The sequence below is a fragment of the Grampus griseus genome (genome assembly GCF_964374135.1).
Source record: "Grampus griseus genome assembly, chromosome: 3".
Lineage (NCBI taxonomy): Eukaryota > Metazoa > Chordata > Mammalia > Artiodactyla > Delphinidae > Grampus > Grampus griseus.
The window spans coordinates 154,786,965-154,803,167 of record NC_139019.1 but is presented as its reverse complement, the minus strand read 5'-3'; the positions used below and the strand labels follow the sequence as shown (position 1 = coordinate 154,803,167).

Sequence of the window (16,203 nt, the reverse complement as noted above, 5' to 3'; positions counted from 1 at the left end):
TGATTGATTTGTGTATATTGAAGAATCCTTGCATCCCTGGGATAAATCCCACTTGACCATGGTGTATGACCCTTTTAATGTGTTGTTGGATTCTGTTCGCTAGTATTTTGTTGAGGATTTTTGCATCTATATTCATGAGTGATATTGGTAATTTTCTTTTTTTGTAGTATCTTTGTCAGGTTTTGGTTATCAGGGTGATGGTGGCCTCATAGAATGAGTTTGGGAGTGTTCCTTCCTCTGCAAATTTTTGCAAGAGTTTGAGAAGGATCAGTGTTAGTTCTTCTCTAAATGTTTGATAGAATTCACCTGTGAAGCCATCTGGTCCTGGACTTTTGTTTGTTGGAAGATTTTTACTCAGTTTCAATTTCATTACTTGTGATTGGTCTGTTCATAATTTCTGCTTCTTCCTGGTTCAGTTTTGGAAGGTTATACCTTTCTAAGAATTTAAGAAGAATTTCTTAAATTTAAGAATTTCTAAGAATTTAGAAGAAATTCTAAGAATTTCTTCCAGGTTGTCCATTTTATTGGCATAGAGTTGCTTGTAGTAGTCTCTTAGGATGCTTTGTATTTTTGCGGTGTCTGTTGTAACTTCTCCTTTTTCATTTCTAATTTTATTGATTCCAGTCCTCTCCCTTTCTTGATGAGTCTGGCTAATGGTTTATCAATTTTGTTTATCTTTTCAAAGAACCAGCTTTTAGTTTTATTGATCTTTGCTATTGTTTTCTTTGCTTCTGTTTCATTTATTTCTGGTCTGATATTGATGATTTCTTTCCTTCTGCTAACTTTGGGTTTTGTTTGTTCTTCTTTCTCTAGTTCCTTTAGGTGTAACATTAGGTTGTTTGAGATTTTTCTTGTTTCTTGAGGTAGGCTTGTATAGCTGTAAGCTTCCCTCTTAGAACTGCTTTTGCTGCATCTCATAGGTTTTGGATTGACATTTGTCTCCAGGTATTTTTTGACTTCCTCTTTGATTTCTTCAGTGATCTCTTGGTTATTTAGTAATGTGTTGTTTAGCCTCCATGTGTTGGTATTTTTTATGTTTTTTTCCCCTGTAATTCATTTCTAATCTCATAGCGTTGTGGTCAGAAAAGATGCTTGATATGATTTCAATTTTCTTAACCTTACTAAGGCTTGATTTGTGACCCAAGATGTGCTCTATCCTGGAGAATATTCTGTGCACACTTGAGAAGAAAGTGTAATCTGCTGTTTTTGGATGGGATGTCCTATAAATATCAATTAAATCTCTCTGGTCTATTGTGTCATTTAAAGCTCGTGTTTCCTTATTTTCTGTTTGGATGATCTGTCCATTGGTGTAAGTGAGGTGTTAAAGTCCCCCACTATTATTGTGTTACTGTCGATTTCCTGTTTTATAGCTGTTAGCCTTATGTATTGAGGTGCTCCTATGTTGGGTGCATATATATTTATAATTGTTATATCTTCTTCTTGGATTGATCCCTTTACCATATTATGTAGTGTCCTTCCTTGTCTCTTGTAAGATTCTTTATTTTAAAGTCTATTTTATCTGATATGAGTATTGCTACTCCAATTTTCTTTTGATTTCCATTTACATGGAATATCTTTTTCCATCCCCTCACTTTCAGTCTGTATGTGTCCCTAGGTCTGAAGTGGATCTCTTGTAGACAGCATATACATGGGTCTTGTTTTTGTATCCATTTAGCAAGCCTGTGTCTTTTGGTTGGAGCATTTAATCCATTCACGTTTAAGGTAATTATCGATATGTGTGTTCCTATGACCATTTTCTTAATTGTTTTGGGTTTGTTTTTGTAGGTCCTTTTCTCCTCTTGTGCTTCTCACTTAGAGAAGTTCCTTTAGCATCTGTTGTAGAGTTGGTTTGGTGGTGCTGAATTCTCTTAGCTTTTGCTTATCTGTAAAGCTTTTGATTTCTCCATCGAATCTGAATGAGATCCTTGCTGGGTAGGGTAATCTTGGTTGTAGGTTCTTCCCTTCATCACTTTAAGTATATCATGCCACCCCCTTCTGGCTTGTACAGTTTCTGCTAAGAAATCAGCTGTTAACCTTATGGGAGTTCCCTTGTATGTTATTTGTCATTTTTCCCTTGCTGCTTTCAATAATTTTCCCTTGTATGTTATTTGTCGTTTTTTCCTTGTTGCTTTTAATAAATTTTTCTTTGTCTTTAATTTTTGCCCATTTGATTACTATGTGTCTTGGCATGTTTCTCCTTGGGTTTATCCTGTATGGGACTCTCTGTGCTTACTGGACTTGGGTGGGTATTTCCTTTCCCATGTTAGGGAAGTTTTCTACTATAATCCCTTCAAATATTTTTTCAGGTCCTTTCTCTCTCTCTTCTCCTTCTGGGACCTCTATAATGCAAATGTTGTTGTGTTTATTGTTGTCCCAGAGGTCTCTTAGGCTGTTTTCATTTCTTTTCATTCTTTCTTCTTTATTCTGTTCTGCAGCAGTGAATTCCACCATTCCGTTTTCCAGGTCACTTATCTATTCTTCTGCCTCAGTTTTTCTGCTATTGATTCCTTGTAGTGTAGTTTTCATTTCAGTTATTGTATTGTTCATCTCTGTTTGTTTGTTCTTTAATTCTTCTAGGTTTTTGTTAAACATTTCGTGCATCATCTTAATCTTTGCCTCCATTGTTTTACCGAGGTCCTGGATCATCTTCACTATCATTATTCTGAATTCTTTCTCTGGAAGTTTGCCTACTTCCGCTTCATTTAGTTGTTTTTCTGGGGTTTTATCTTGTCCCTTCATCTGGTACATAGCCCTCTGCCTTTTCATCTCATCTATCTTTCTGTGAATGTTGTTTTTGTTCCACTGGCTGCAGGACTGTAGTTCTTGCTTCTGCTGTCTGCCCTCTGGTGGATGATGCTATCTTAGAAGCTTGAGCAAGTTTCCTGATGGGAGAGACTGGTGGTGGGTAGAGATGGGTGTTGCTCTGGTGGGCAGAGCTCAGTAAAACTATAATCTGCTTGTCTGCTGATGGGTGGGGCTGGGTTCCCTCCCTGTTGGTTGTTTGGCTTGAGGCAACCCAACACTGGAGCCTACCCAGCTCTTTGGTGGGGCTAATGGCAGACTCTAGGAGGGCTCACGCCAAGGAGTATTTCCCAGAACTTCTGCTGTCAGTGTCCTTGTCCTCACGGTGAGCCACAGCCACCCCCTGCCTCTGCAGGAGACCCTCCAACACTAGCAGGTAGGTCTGGTTCAGTCTCCTCTGGGGTCACTGCTCCTTCCCCTGGGTCCCGATGCACACACTTCTTTGTGTGTGCCCTCCAAGAGTGGAGTCTCTGTTTCCCTCAGTCCTGTCAGAGTCCTGCAGTCAAATCCCGCTAGCCTTCAAAGTCTGATTCTCTAGGAATTCCTCCTCCTGTTGCCGGAGCCCCAGGTTGGGAAGCCTGACGTGGGGCTCAGAACCTTCACTCCAGTGGGTGGACTTCTATTGTATAAGGGTTCTCCAGTTTGTGAGTCACCCACCCAGCAGTTATGGGATTTGATTTTATTGTGATTGCACCCCTCCTACCGTCTCATTGTGGCTTCTCCTTTGTCTTTGGATGTGGGCTATCTGTTTTGGTGAGTTCCAGTGTCTTCCTGTCGATGATTGTTCAGCAGTCAGTTGTGATTCTGGTGTTCTTGCAAGAGGGAGTGAGAGCACGTCCTTATACTCTGCCATCTTGGTTCTATCCTGTGGCCTGCTTTTTAAAAATTCCATATACTCGGTATACTTGATGAGTCCTGTCCTCATCATTGTTTGAAAACATTTTCTTATCAATGGCCCAGAGTTTCACATTTACAGGAGCTTGTTCTCAAGTACCTCCTTGCTGCTGAAAGCTCCAGCTTAGACTTTTTTTTTATCCTTTGAATGTATCCCAATAGAAATGTACTGTTAAAGAAAAGTCCCCTAAAACAATTCATTTCTCTATGTGCTTATATCATCATCTTGAAATATATTTAGGTTCCATTTATTTTCAATTTTGATGATTTCTTTTGTTTTTTAAAAATAAGATCTAAAACATTTAGATGGTTCCAAAGTCAAAACTATAAAACCAGTACGGGGAAGTCTCATCAATCTCTATCTCCTCCATCCTGTTCCCTTCCCCCCAAATAATAACTCTTTATGTTAATTTTTGCTTTATCCTTACATTGTTTCCTTTTGAAAATAAATGCACATTATGTACATGTGCATATATGTATATATGTGATATGTATCTCTCTCTCTATATATCAATGTTTTCATGGTCCCCTCCCCCCGTTTCTTACAATAAATTGGTATGCTAAAACTGTTCTGCACTAAGAGGTCACCCCATAGCAGCATCCAGAGAGCTTTAGAAACCAGTCTCTGTTACAGCTATACACTACTCCATTGCATTTAGAGTATTTCATGTGTAGAGTACTAGTTTATTCAAGCAAACTCCTATTGATGGACATTTGAATGTTTCAAGTCTTTTGTTATTATAAATAATATTACAATGAATTGTATAACAAATATGTCATTTTTTACTTTTGCAAGTTCATTATCAGGCTGATTTCCTACTAGTGAGGTTACTAAGACAAAGGGTAAGTGCATATGCATTTTGCAAGATATTACAAATTCCCACTTCCCCACCACAGGAACTGTACCATTTTGCATTTTCATCATCAATGTATGAGTATGCTTGTTTTCCCTATAACCTCGTCAAGAAAGTATGTTGTCATACCTTAGAATATTTTTTCCCCTGCACTGATTAATAAGAAATCTTAGTTTGGTTTTAAGTCATATTTAACTTATGAGTGTGTATCTCAGTTTGGTTTTAAGTCATATTTAACTTATGAATGTGGTTGAACATCTTTTAACATTTTAAGAACTATTTGCATTTCTTTCTGGTGAACTATTTCGTTTTTTTGCCCATTTTTTTCTATCAGGTTTTCTGTCTTTTTTTGGGGGGGGAGGTCTTCTTTATGTATCAGTGTCATTAACGCTTTGTCTATAATGTAAATTGCAAATATCTTTTTTGTCACTCATTTTTTCGATTTTTCCTTTAAAAAATAGTCAAATTTATCAATCATCTTTATTACTCTACTGGAATTTTGAGCCATAATTCAAAGTTTTCCCAATTCTCCATCAAAAAGGAAAATTTAGCCTTCATTTTCTCCTAATATGTGTAGTTTTATTGCTTATAATCAGATCTCTGCTTCATTTGAAATTTATCCTGGTGTACAACTGAGGAATGGATCTAATTTTGTCTTCTTCCAATTGTCCCATACCATTTATTACAAAGTTCATATTTCTCCACTGATTTGAGATGATGCTTTGTATTAAATTTCAACACTCAGTTGTGTCTATTTTTGGATTTTGCATTTTGTTCTATTGCTCTGTTTATTCATGGATTAACTCTTAACACTCTTTTAAATAAGAGGCTTTATTAGGTATTATAAAACTTGGTGTGGCTAGCCACCTGTTCACTGCTCCTCTTTTTCAGGATTTTTTTCTTCATTACTTATTCTTCTAAATAAATTTTATAATTACCTTATCTAACCCCAGAAAAATATCTGAAAATAGTTTTATTGGGCTTAAGTTAAACTTATGAGTGAATTTAGGAAGAACTGATATATTCATTGTATTGAATGATTATATTCAATAGGAAGAAGGTGTCTTTTCCATTTAAGTATATATTGTATATATACAGTATATATATTTGTTTAAGTATATACGTCTTTCAGGAGTATTTTGTACTTCTTCTCATATAGATTTTATACAGTTTTAAAGTTTTTACCTAGATTGATCCATCCATCCATCCATCCATCTATCCATCCAGGCTGAGTGTGTATGCTCATGTGTGTTACTGACTGCCTCAAGGACTGAGGCTGCCCCACCACCCTGTGTTCCCTAAAGTTCCTTAATGGGTTTCCAAGGTCTTTTTTTCAATTGTTTACAAATTAGAGTCTGTGGTGCTATAGCTATTTTACCAGTTGTTCTCAGATTTATTTGCTGAGGTTTCCCCTCTGAGTCAAGCCCTTTCATTCTGATTTCTGGTTCTTAGGACCACCCTTTTCTTCTTTTGACTCCTTTTCTTGGAGCTACAGTGCAGGTCTTGTTGCTGCTAGTTGTCTGGCGTGACCACTCCTTTTCCAGAAGTTCTTGGAGGTACCCTGCTCCTTGGCATCACTGAAGATGCTGTCTGTGGGTTTTTCCTTTTGCTATCCTAGTTGTTCTTTGTATTTTTAAAAGGGATTTGGGAAGATTAAACAAAATACCCACTGCTTCCATCCTGCTCAGATCAGAATTCTACTGACGAATTTTAAACAAAAGAGTTCCATGATGAGAGCTGAATTCTGGAGAATTCAGATCTGACTTCCAGAGAAGAATGTATGTGACACAGAAAAGACTGGAGACAGAGAGACCAGGTAGAGTCTAGTACTTCAGAGAGATAAGTAGGGCTTGAATTAGGCAAGTAGTAGTGGGGCAAGAGGAGAGGACAAAGTAAGAAAGATTTAGGAGGTAAGACTGACAGAACCTAATGACTGACTGATGCGGGGGAATGAGAAGAGCGGGAAGTCAAGAATGGCCATCCCAGCTTTCTAGTTAGTGACTGGCTATGTGGGAGAGGAATCATGGTAGATGAAAGATTGGCAGAGAGAGGAGAGCAGGCACTGATGGGAGGAGTTCAGCTTCAGCAAGTTGATCTGAATGTATGTAGGGCACCTAATTAGAGATCTCCATAAATATTTAGATATACCATCACTTCCACTTCTGAACTTTCAAAATGTCCTGTAGCAAAAGTAAAAAACATCTTTTCCTTGTGTTTGATAATAATGTCAAATATCTTCATTGTAATATTTTTCTTGGAACTTGGCTTCTGTGTTACTACCTTCTTTTGGACCATCCCTTGAGTTTTAAATACCTGCCTCAACATTTCCCATCACTTTGTGACAGGTATACCTCAGCTATGATTTTGTTCTCTTACTTGAATCTGTCTAAAAGCCATTTTTCCCCCACCTCTTGATTTTGATACTATTTGCGTCATGCTGACTCAAATATCTAAGATGAAGCACAAATTCCTTTTGTGAAGATCATTTTTTTTTTAAGATCCCTTACCGTCACCTACCATGCCAGGTACTTAATAATAATGTGAAATAATTATGATATTTATAGTAACTAAGATTTATTCAGTACATACCATGTGCTAGGTACTGTGGTAAGTCCTTCACATGTACTGACTCATGACACCTTCACAATCATTTTATGAGAAAGAATTACAGTATTCCCATTTTACAGAAGAGGAAATTGAGGCACAGAGAGATTAAGTAATTTGCTCAGATTGAGAGTTGGTAAATATGTCTTATCCAGACTTCCTGAAAAGACTGGAGGGAGGAGGTGTCTTGGGAATCTGCAGTTTTTGAAAGTAAAGGAGGAGGAGGAGGAGGAGAAGAAGAAAAAGAGGAGGGGAAGGAGGGGGAAAAAGTGCCCCCACATGATTCTTTTGCATACTAAAATTTGAGACTCACTATACTAAGTATAAACTACCAACCCTAGCTTCCAAAGCATTTCCCATAACCCTCTACCCACTCATATTCTCCATACTTCTGACTTTAGTTAATAAAGTTACTCAAGTTTCCACCTCACCACACACAGAACATTACAGAATGGGACAAAACCACAGGGATGCATCATTTTATTATACAAAGGAGAAAACCCAAATCCAGAGAGAACTGAGGTGATCTACCTAAAGTTAGTAAAAGTGCTGGGACCAGAAACTTTGGTCTCCTGACCTTCTAGTCCAGTTCTTTTTCCATTATAAATGCCTAAAAGACTTCCCATATTATAAAATATGAAGGGATATTGACCATCAGGGGCTAGATTAATTTATTTCACTTGGTTAAAGACATCAAGAATACCAATGTGAACACTATTCTATATTTGGGTGCAGAGTATCCAAAAGTTTTAAATTGGTAGAAAACAATTTAAAACAGCTTATACTGCTTAATTTAACAGGAATGATCTGTTCAAAGCCAGATGGTTCACAATATGTTGATGGCAGGTCACTTTAATGAGACTCATCTCTGGTTTCTGTTCAGTCATCAGAACTCTCCCATAAATACAGAATTAGGTCTATATCAGCAGATAATAGGGCTTTCTTCTTTTAGACACTGGTGAAATTCAGGTGCTGTAAATATAATTTTTCCCTGACTGAGATAACTGTCTTGTAGTCAGCACCTTCTTTCATTCACTCTCTCATCACTACTACCTTTTTCTCTTTTGCCTGAAAAGAAGTATCCCCAACAGTTTTCCAAGGTAACCATTTGTCTGTGCCCCTATCCTTCCCCCAGCTCTCTACATAACCTTGCTTTATTAATATTATTTTCCTTTGCTCTTCAATATTTTCCTCTTTAAGAACTCTTTCCCCCAAGCCTCTCCTAATGGAAAAGAATCTTTTATCACTCCACTGCTAAAAAAACCTTTGCTGACTCCTTACTGCTTAGAGAGTAAAGTCTAAATTTTTCAGCATGAGAGTCAAGCCCTTCATCTTCTAGTGTCAATATGCTCATCCAGTATCAGTTCAGTCTCAGGTCTCCTCCCTACTATTTCTGATGCCATTCAACTCTTCTGTCTCTCCTTTTATCTCCCCACAGCTCTGTGGAAAATGATCCCTTTGCCTGAATTTCCACCCAGTTCCTGTCTGATGAAGTCTTATTCATCCTTTAAAATTCAGCTCAAATGTCACTATCTTCTCTGGATAACACTCTAATAATATCACTCTGCTCCAAAAGAATAACTCTTACACTACACGGTATTTTGATTACACCTGTCTGCCTTCCCAATAGAATGTAATCTCATTCTTTAATTCATTTAAGCATTTATTGAGATACTGTGACATGCCAGGCCCTGTGCTAAACCCCAAGGATGTAGAACTGAATATCTTAGAAACACTCTGATCTCAAGAAAAAAAAAAATATATATATATTTTTGCGGTACGTGGGCCTCTCACTGTTGTGGCCTCTCCTGCCGCGGAGCACAGGCTCCAGACGCACAGGCCCAGCGGCCATGGCCCACGGGCCCAGCTGCTCCACGGCACATGGGATCCTCCCGGACCGGGGCACGAACCCGTGTCCCCTGCATCGGCAGGTGGACTCCCAACCACTGCGCTACCACGGAAGCCCTCAAGAAAATATTTTGTGCTAGAAAAACAAAGTCTTAAGCTTTGATATAATGTTTAGAAGGCATATAGTCTCTGAATATAGAAAGTGGTATTTATTTATGTAAATTGATCATAATAGCAAGACATAAAAAGAAAGAACACTTGCAATATACTTAAAAAGTGGTAAAATAATACATTCTCAGTTCAAAGATCTAGTTTCCTTTTCTAGTTCTTCTGGAATTGTCAATCCCTAAAAAACATAATAAAATTCAATCTACCATCCAACTATGAAGAAATCTGTCCCTTTTTGACTACCTAATCTTTTCCTAGGGGAAAAACCTTGACAGTATGCACAATAACTTCCCCCCTTCCAATCTGGAAGGAAAAGACTTTTGAACGCACCATTTTTGAAGATTATACATGCAAAGTACTAGCCTTCCTCTGAAGAACATTCAGTGTTCTTCCATGCTCGCACGTGTAAGTGCATTCTTCAGTTAGCTATCTTCTGAGATAAAAATGGGCAGCAAAAGCGTATTTCATTTCAGTAACCTTGAGATATGTATAGAGTCTAAGAATACTGCATACACATTTTGGCAAGAAGCTATAACGAGTTTTAAATACCTAAAACCATATGCATTTTCAGGGGATTTCCTAAGAAGACCTTCTAAACTCAGTAGTCCTAGGTTATGGAATTTTTTTATACCTGCCTTATTCCTCAACAGTAAAATAAAAGTTTTATTGTTCTGGTTTGTCAAACTTGACCACTTTGGGATTAAGGGTACAATATTAACTATGTAATTGTGAACAAGTTTACATTTCTCAGAAAAACCTTAAGTACCCTTTCAATAAAACACACCAAACATCTATCCTCTTGTGTGGAATAACTATCACTGTCTTATTAGAAGGTGACATTTAAGTTTACTGTCAGCCATCATCTGACCTATTTGTATTCAGATGTATTCTAACAAGTTTTCAAGAAGAGCAACCACAGATACCTGGCAGTACACTAAAAAGCCAAAGCATTTGATTCTTATTTCCAGTATAAAATGGTGTCAATTGTGTACATTACACTGTGCTTAGAAAGTTATTCACAACACATGGCTCTCTTTGGTAGCATATTCTGTAGAAAGAACTGCTTCACGATGACAGTTTGTGGGAGAAAATGAGTCTCTCCTTAAACTCACTTATTTTTCTTCACTAATAGTTCTGGTTTCTCTTTTAAAATAGCCAAAGGTTTCAACCAGTTGAGTTGCTGCCACCTTCGTATTAAACTTTAATAAGCTAAGCTTTTTAAGCCACATAAAAATTTCATCAAGTGCTTCTCAACCTTAGGAAAAACGGAAGGAGGAACAAAGGTCAGAATACCACTCTGCTACAGCAGCGTCTGGAGAAGAATGCTTAGGAAGTCTGCGCGCAGTCAGCCGCAAAACCAGTTCCCGTTTGTGGCCTGCGCCAGATGGTGACTATGCTGAGTCCTTCATCACACACAGGCCCCATGGTGGGTGCTAATTAAAGCAGTACCGTCAAAGAGCAGGCTCCTGGGACAAACCATTTGCTTTTTTCAAAAGTCCTTGAGATGCACTACATTCAAACCAATATTTTAGGGTTTTCTTGTCAAGAACACCCTTTTAGAGCTACTCTTGATCGTTTTACTTTCACTCTTTCATGATGGCAATGTATTTAAAAAACACCTTTAATTTATTTTAAAAAGGAGTATAGCATGCTACTTAGTTATATGAAGTTAATAACAGAAGGAACAGATGAAAGAGTTGAAAGAGGTGACTTGTTGCTGGGAAACAAGAATTAGAAGGAGGAAAAGACTGGGCAAAGAATCAAGCTTTGTGGTTTAGACAAAGGTGCAATACTGGACAGACATAAGCAAAAAAAGGAACCTCAACCTAAACCTCACACTTTACACAAAAATTAATTCAAAATGGATCATGGACTTAAATGTAAAACTTTTTGAAAAAAATTAGAAAATCTTTGGTATCTAGGGGTAGTCAAAGAGTTTTTTTTTAGACTTGCCAGCAAAAGCACAATTTATAAAAGGAAAAACTGATAAATTAAGCTTCATCAAAATTAAAAATTTTGCTCTTCAAAAGACCCTGGGAGAAACTGGGAGAAAGTATTTGCAAACCACAGTTCTGACAAAAGGCCTGTATTTCGAATGTATGAAGAACTCTCAAAACTCAACAGTAAAAAACAAACAACCCAGTAGAAAATGGGTAAAAGACACGAATAAACATTTCACTGAAGAGGATATACAGGTGGCATTTAGCACATGAAAGATGTTCAACATCAGTAGTCATTGGAGAAATGCAAATTAAAATCACAAAAGAGATATTACTATACACCTATCAGAATGGCTAAAATGAAAAATAGTGACAACACCAAATGCTGTCAAGGATGCAGATGAACTGTATCAGGGATACATTTCTACTGGGAATGTAAAATAGTACAGTTGCTTGGGAAAAGAGTATGGCAGTTTCTTACAAAATTAAATATGTGCTTATCATAATAACTCAAAAAATTGCACTCTTGAACATTTATGCCAAGGAAATGAAAACTCATGTTCACACAAAAACCTGTATATGAATGTTCATAGTCACTTTATTTATAATAGCCAAAACTGGAAACAATTTTGTTAACCAAGTTATAGTACATCCAAGCCACAGAATACTACTCAGCAATAAAAAGGAATAAACTATTGACATATAACAATTTGGAAGGATCTCAAGGGAATTAGGTTAGATGAAGAAATCCAAACTCTAGAAGTTAAATACTATGTGATTCCATTTATATAGCATTCTTGAAGTGACAAAATTACAGAGTGGGGAACAGACTAGTGTAGTCAGGGGTTATGTAGGGGTGTAGGAGAGAGGTGGCTGCGGCTATAAAAGAATTTGCACAAGAGATCCCTGTGATAATGGGTCTGTATCTTGACTTGGTCACCTGAAACTGCACAGAACTATACACACACCAGCACAAGTTTAACTGGAGAAATCTGAATAAGATCAGTGGATTTTATCAATGTTGATATCCTGGTTGTGATATTTACTGTAGTTATGCAAGATTTTACCACTGGGAGAAAATGGGTGAAGGGTATTTGGGATCTCTCTGTATTATTTCTCATAAACGTATGTGAAATGACACCTATCTCAAAATAAAAAACTAACAAATGTAAAGGACTGGTATTCCTGACAAAAATGCATATAACCTGGATCTAATCATGAAGGAACATCAGACATCAGACAAGCTCAAATCCAAAACAACTGGCCTGTACTCTTCAATAATGCCAATGTCATGAAACAGATTAAAAGAGACGTGACAACTGAACACAACATACAATTTGACTGGATCAATCCAGGGTTTTCTTTGCTATAAAGGACATTATTAAGATTATTTCACAAAACTTAGAAAAGGTCTATAGATCAGATAATGATATTAATGTTAATTTCACTATTTTGATAATCATACACTGTGGTTATATAAGAGAATGTTCTTGCTTTTAGAAAGTACATAATGAAGTATTTAAGGGTAAAGGGGCATCTTATCTCAAACTTACTCTCAAATGGTTAAAAAGGAAATATGGTAAAATGTTAACAGTTGGAGAATTTGGGCAAGGAAATACTTTATATTACTCTTGCAACTTTCTGTAAGCCTGAAATTATAAATAATAAAAATTATCATGATAAAAATTTTAAAGATGTACAGGATGCTGCACAGAGCCTGGCACACAAATGTTCAATAAATTATAGTTTTCAGATATTTTATACATATTTTCAGATGCAGAAACAAGTTGAGAAGCTTAAAAAACTGTGCAAGAGGGACAAGGGCAAACTGGTGGTAAGGTTAGGATTTGAACTCCACACCAAAGTCTGTGCTCTTTTCACTAGAATGAGGAAGGATGAAAATTTCACACCCCTCCATGGGGACTTAGATGTACTCTGAGGAGAGGATGGTGTTATATAAAAATTGTCTTCAAACCACTCTCCAAGCAATTTACTTCTTAGTGTCCTAGAAAAGCATAGGACTGGTAATGGGACCTAATACCTCAAACCTGGCTCCAGGGTAGATATTCTATATATAGCACATCAAACAAACTAAGTAATAAACTCACAGAAAACCATCTGCAAGCCCTTTACTACAGAGCAGTATATTGTCTTTTCTGTTTTTGTTCATTCATCTGAAATCCACTGCGCTGGTCAGTGGAATTTCTAGGATGACTATCTAGATATATCTCTTCTATTGGTCCTTCCCCACCTCATCACTGCCCCATGGCTAAGCTTAAATAGGACAGATAATTTATTTTTAATTTATTTTTTCTGAATAGATAATACATAGTTCAAAATTCACATAGGAAAAAAATTTCACATGGAACAAAAATATATATAGTGAAAAGTCTCCCTCCCCCACCCTTCCAACTCCCCTGCCACTGACAACAGATGTTACCAGCTTAAAAATGCAACTTTGTAATATTTCTTCAAATTACCAGAATTAGCTAGATCACACTATGATATTAAGCTAACCATTTACCTGGAATATTCCAAGTGATCACTGTAAATTTAATAATTTCTCCATTTAGGTATTTCAAATATCCTTAAAATACTTGTATAGATATGTTTTCAACATATTAAAATGATTGAGGGTTACCACTTTTTTTAATGAAAAAATATTCATATTATGTATGATTACAACAGATGTCTATGAATTATGGCCAGTAAGCATCAATCAATATAGAGTACTGGTAGCTCACCTGGTTCCTGTCCCGGGCATTTGTGTACCTGATCTTCTGAATGAAGTAGAATATAAGCCATGCTGAAGAAATAATCATCAAAACAATAAAGGATATTGACACGAAGACTAGAGAGCCACGGCTGAAGTTCTTTGGCGGCATTCGAGTTCCAACTGCTATTGTCATTTGTACAGAGATGTTTTTCTCCAGGTAACTCAAAATATCCTTACCCCTCAATTCTGTAATCATGACAGCAATAATATCTCCAGTGCCTGTAATGTAAAATAAATATATATACTCAAGTGACATTTAAAATTTATAGAACATCAAATATATAAAAATGCTACTTAGCAAAACTACTGTAATTTTTGCTAATGGCAAGGGTTTTCAGATTCAACTTTTCAAATGAAATGAAGTTGCAGTTGGGTATGCTGGCACCAAGTGGGAACAGAAACTTGTTGTGTACTACTTAAGACTTAAACGCACTTAAAGCATAAAATGATTGCAGTGTTAAGAACCATATTAACTTATCTCACAACTATATTTAAAAAACAGATTATTAAATCAGCCAAATGTAACAAAAGATGGTACACAGCATTGTATTATACACCAATAGAAATGTGATAAAATCATGGCAGGTTTTCACTGTAAAACTTTTTCCATCTTAAAATGTTCTTTCGAGAGTCCCAACTCCTTATAAAAAGGTGGAAAAGCATTTATAGTATAAAAATTGGTACTTTTTACATTAATTTTTCTTACAAATGTTTATGGAGCACCTATTGTGTGTAGAACTAGCACAAGGAATAGAAAGAAGCAGAAGTACAGGATATACAGTTTTATAATTTCACTGACTTAGGACACAAATCTGATAATAGAGTTCCAACAGCAAAATGCCAAATGGTGGTATCTTTGATCAATAACAGTTGAAACTAACTTTGATCCTATGTGTATGTCAGACTGGAGGAAGGTTCCTTTTTCATTTACCCCAGAAATCTTGTGGAAATCAAACCCTTCCTGAGAAATGCCCAAACTTTAAAACTCTGGACTAGTCTGGCATCAAAATATTTGCTGCTTCTAACAGCTGTCCAGAGGTTCCGCTACAGCCACTATCTAAGTTACTTATAAGGATGTTTGTAAGTTGCTCTCCTAGTCGTCCAGTTCTTTCAATTACATAAGCAGTAATACAGTAAAGGCAAGTGACTCTCTCTCCTATGCACAGCATGAAATTTCTATCCCTTTCCTTCTCCAGAAAGGGAATAATTTACCACTTTCTTTTAAGCAAAAAGAGAAGCCTTTCTATCACCAATCCAGCTGTCAGTGATCATCCTTTCATAAGTGAAGCTGCCTGTGGCAACATGCAACTTTTACAATAGGCCTTCTTCAAAGAGCCCCGAGACTGTGGGGGTCAAAGGAAGGAGAACAGACATTTTATTTTGGGAAAGAGAAAATTATAACCATTTACTTAAATGTGAATAAAGTTTGTGCATATAAATGTAAACCACCAAAACAAAATCAAAACCCCCCAAACTTGCCCTTTCGAAGGCTTCAATGACTACTACTACTAAATATTTAGTTTATATGTTTCATTTATCATATTTAACTAAAAGGACTATCCTTGTACAATGTGCAGTCAAAAGACCATATACAACTGAAAAGAAATTTAATAATAAAAAGTTTTAAGAAAAGTTTAACCCAATGGAACATACACCTTTGTATAACCTTATTCAAAATTGTGCCAGTCATTTCATGAGAATTTATCAGCAGTTTATCAGAATACTGATTAAAAATCCAAAAACAGAAAGAAAACTGCAAAATTAAAGCAAGCAACAAAGTTAACTCTAATTATCTTTCTGAAGTAAGAGTTCTGATAAGTCAGAAAAAAATCATAAAACGATGCTAAACCATTTAAAATTTCCATTTAGAAACCTTAAGTGCTTTTAAAATGTTGTTCAACAGGCAATGATCTGCAGTATAAGATACCAGGTATGGCTATAAAGTAACTGAGACGGATCCCACAGACAACACATGACAATCAGTCTCATTGCTTTATAATCACACCAGGTACAAATGGTTTTAGAAATCAGTTCTGAGGCTCCCTCTTGAAGACTCAAGCTGGAAAAGGAGGTGGGAAAGCTGCACAGGTAGCCAAGGGAACCAATCCATGTAATGTCATTCATTCAAACAACACTAAATGAGCACCACCTAATTTCAATTGGAAAGCTGTTTGGGAGAAGAAGCATTTAATTATTTCAACCATCCCTTCAACAGTATTTATTGAGCATATCCTATCATCAAGGCTCCTTAATGTTCACTTTGCAAAGAGAGTGGAAAATTATCTGCTGTGAAATAGTAGAAAAGATACATATTGGT

At 36.5% G+C, this 16,203-nt stretch overlaps 1 protein-coding gene across 2 annotated transcripts in view; it reads right to left on the bottom strand.

Annotated features, from left to right (window-relative positions):
* RNF130 (ring finger protein 130) overlaps positions 1-16,203 on the bottom strand; it is a 107,784-nt gene that overhangs the window by 45,873 nt on the left and 45,708 nt on the right. For both annotated transcript variants that reach the window (XM_082649753.1, XM_082649754.1), the window contains exon 3: positions 13,855-14,105. In XM_082649753.1, the coding sequence (XP_082505879.1) occupies positions 13,855-14,105 (251 nt within the window). The remainder of the gene's footprint in view (positions 1-13,854; positions 14,106-16,203) is intronic.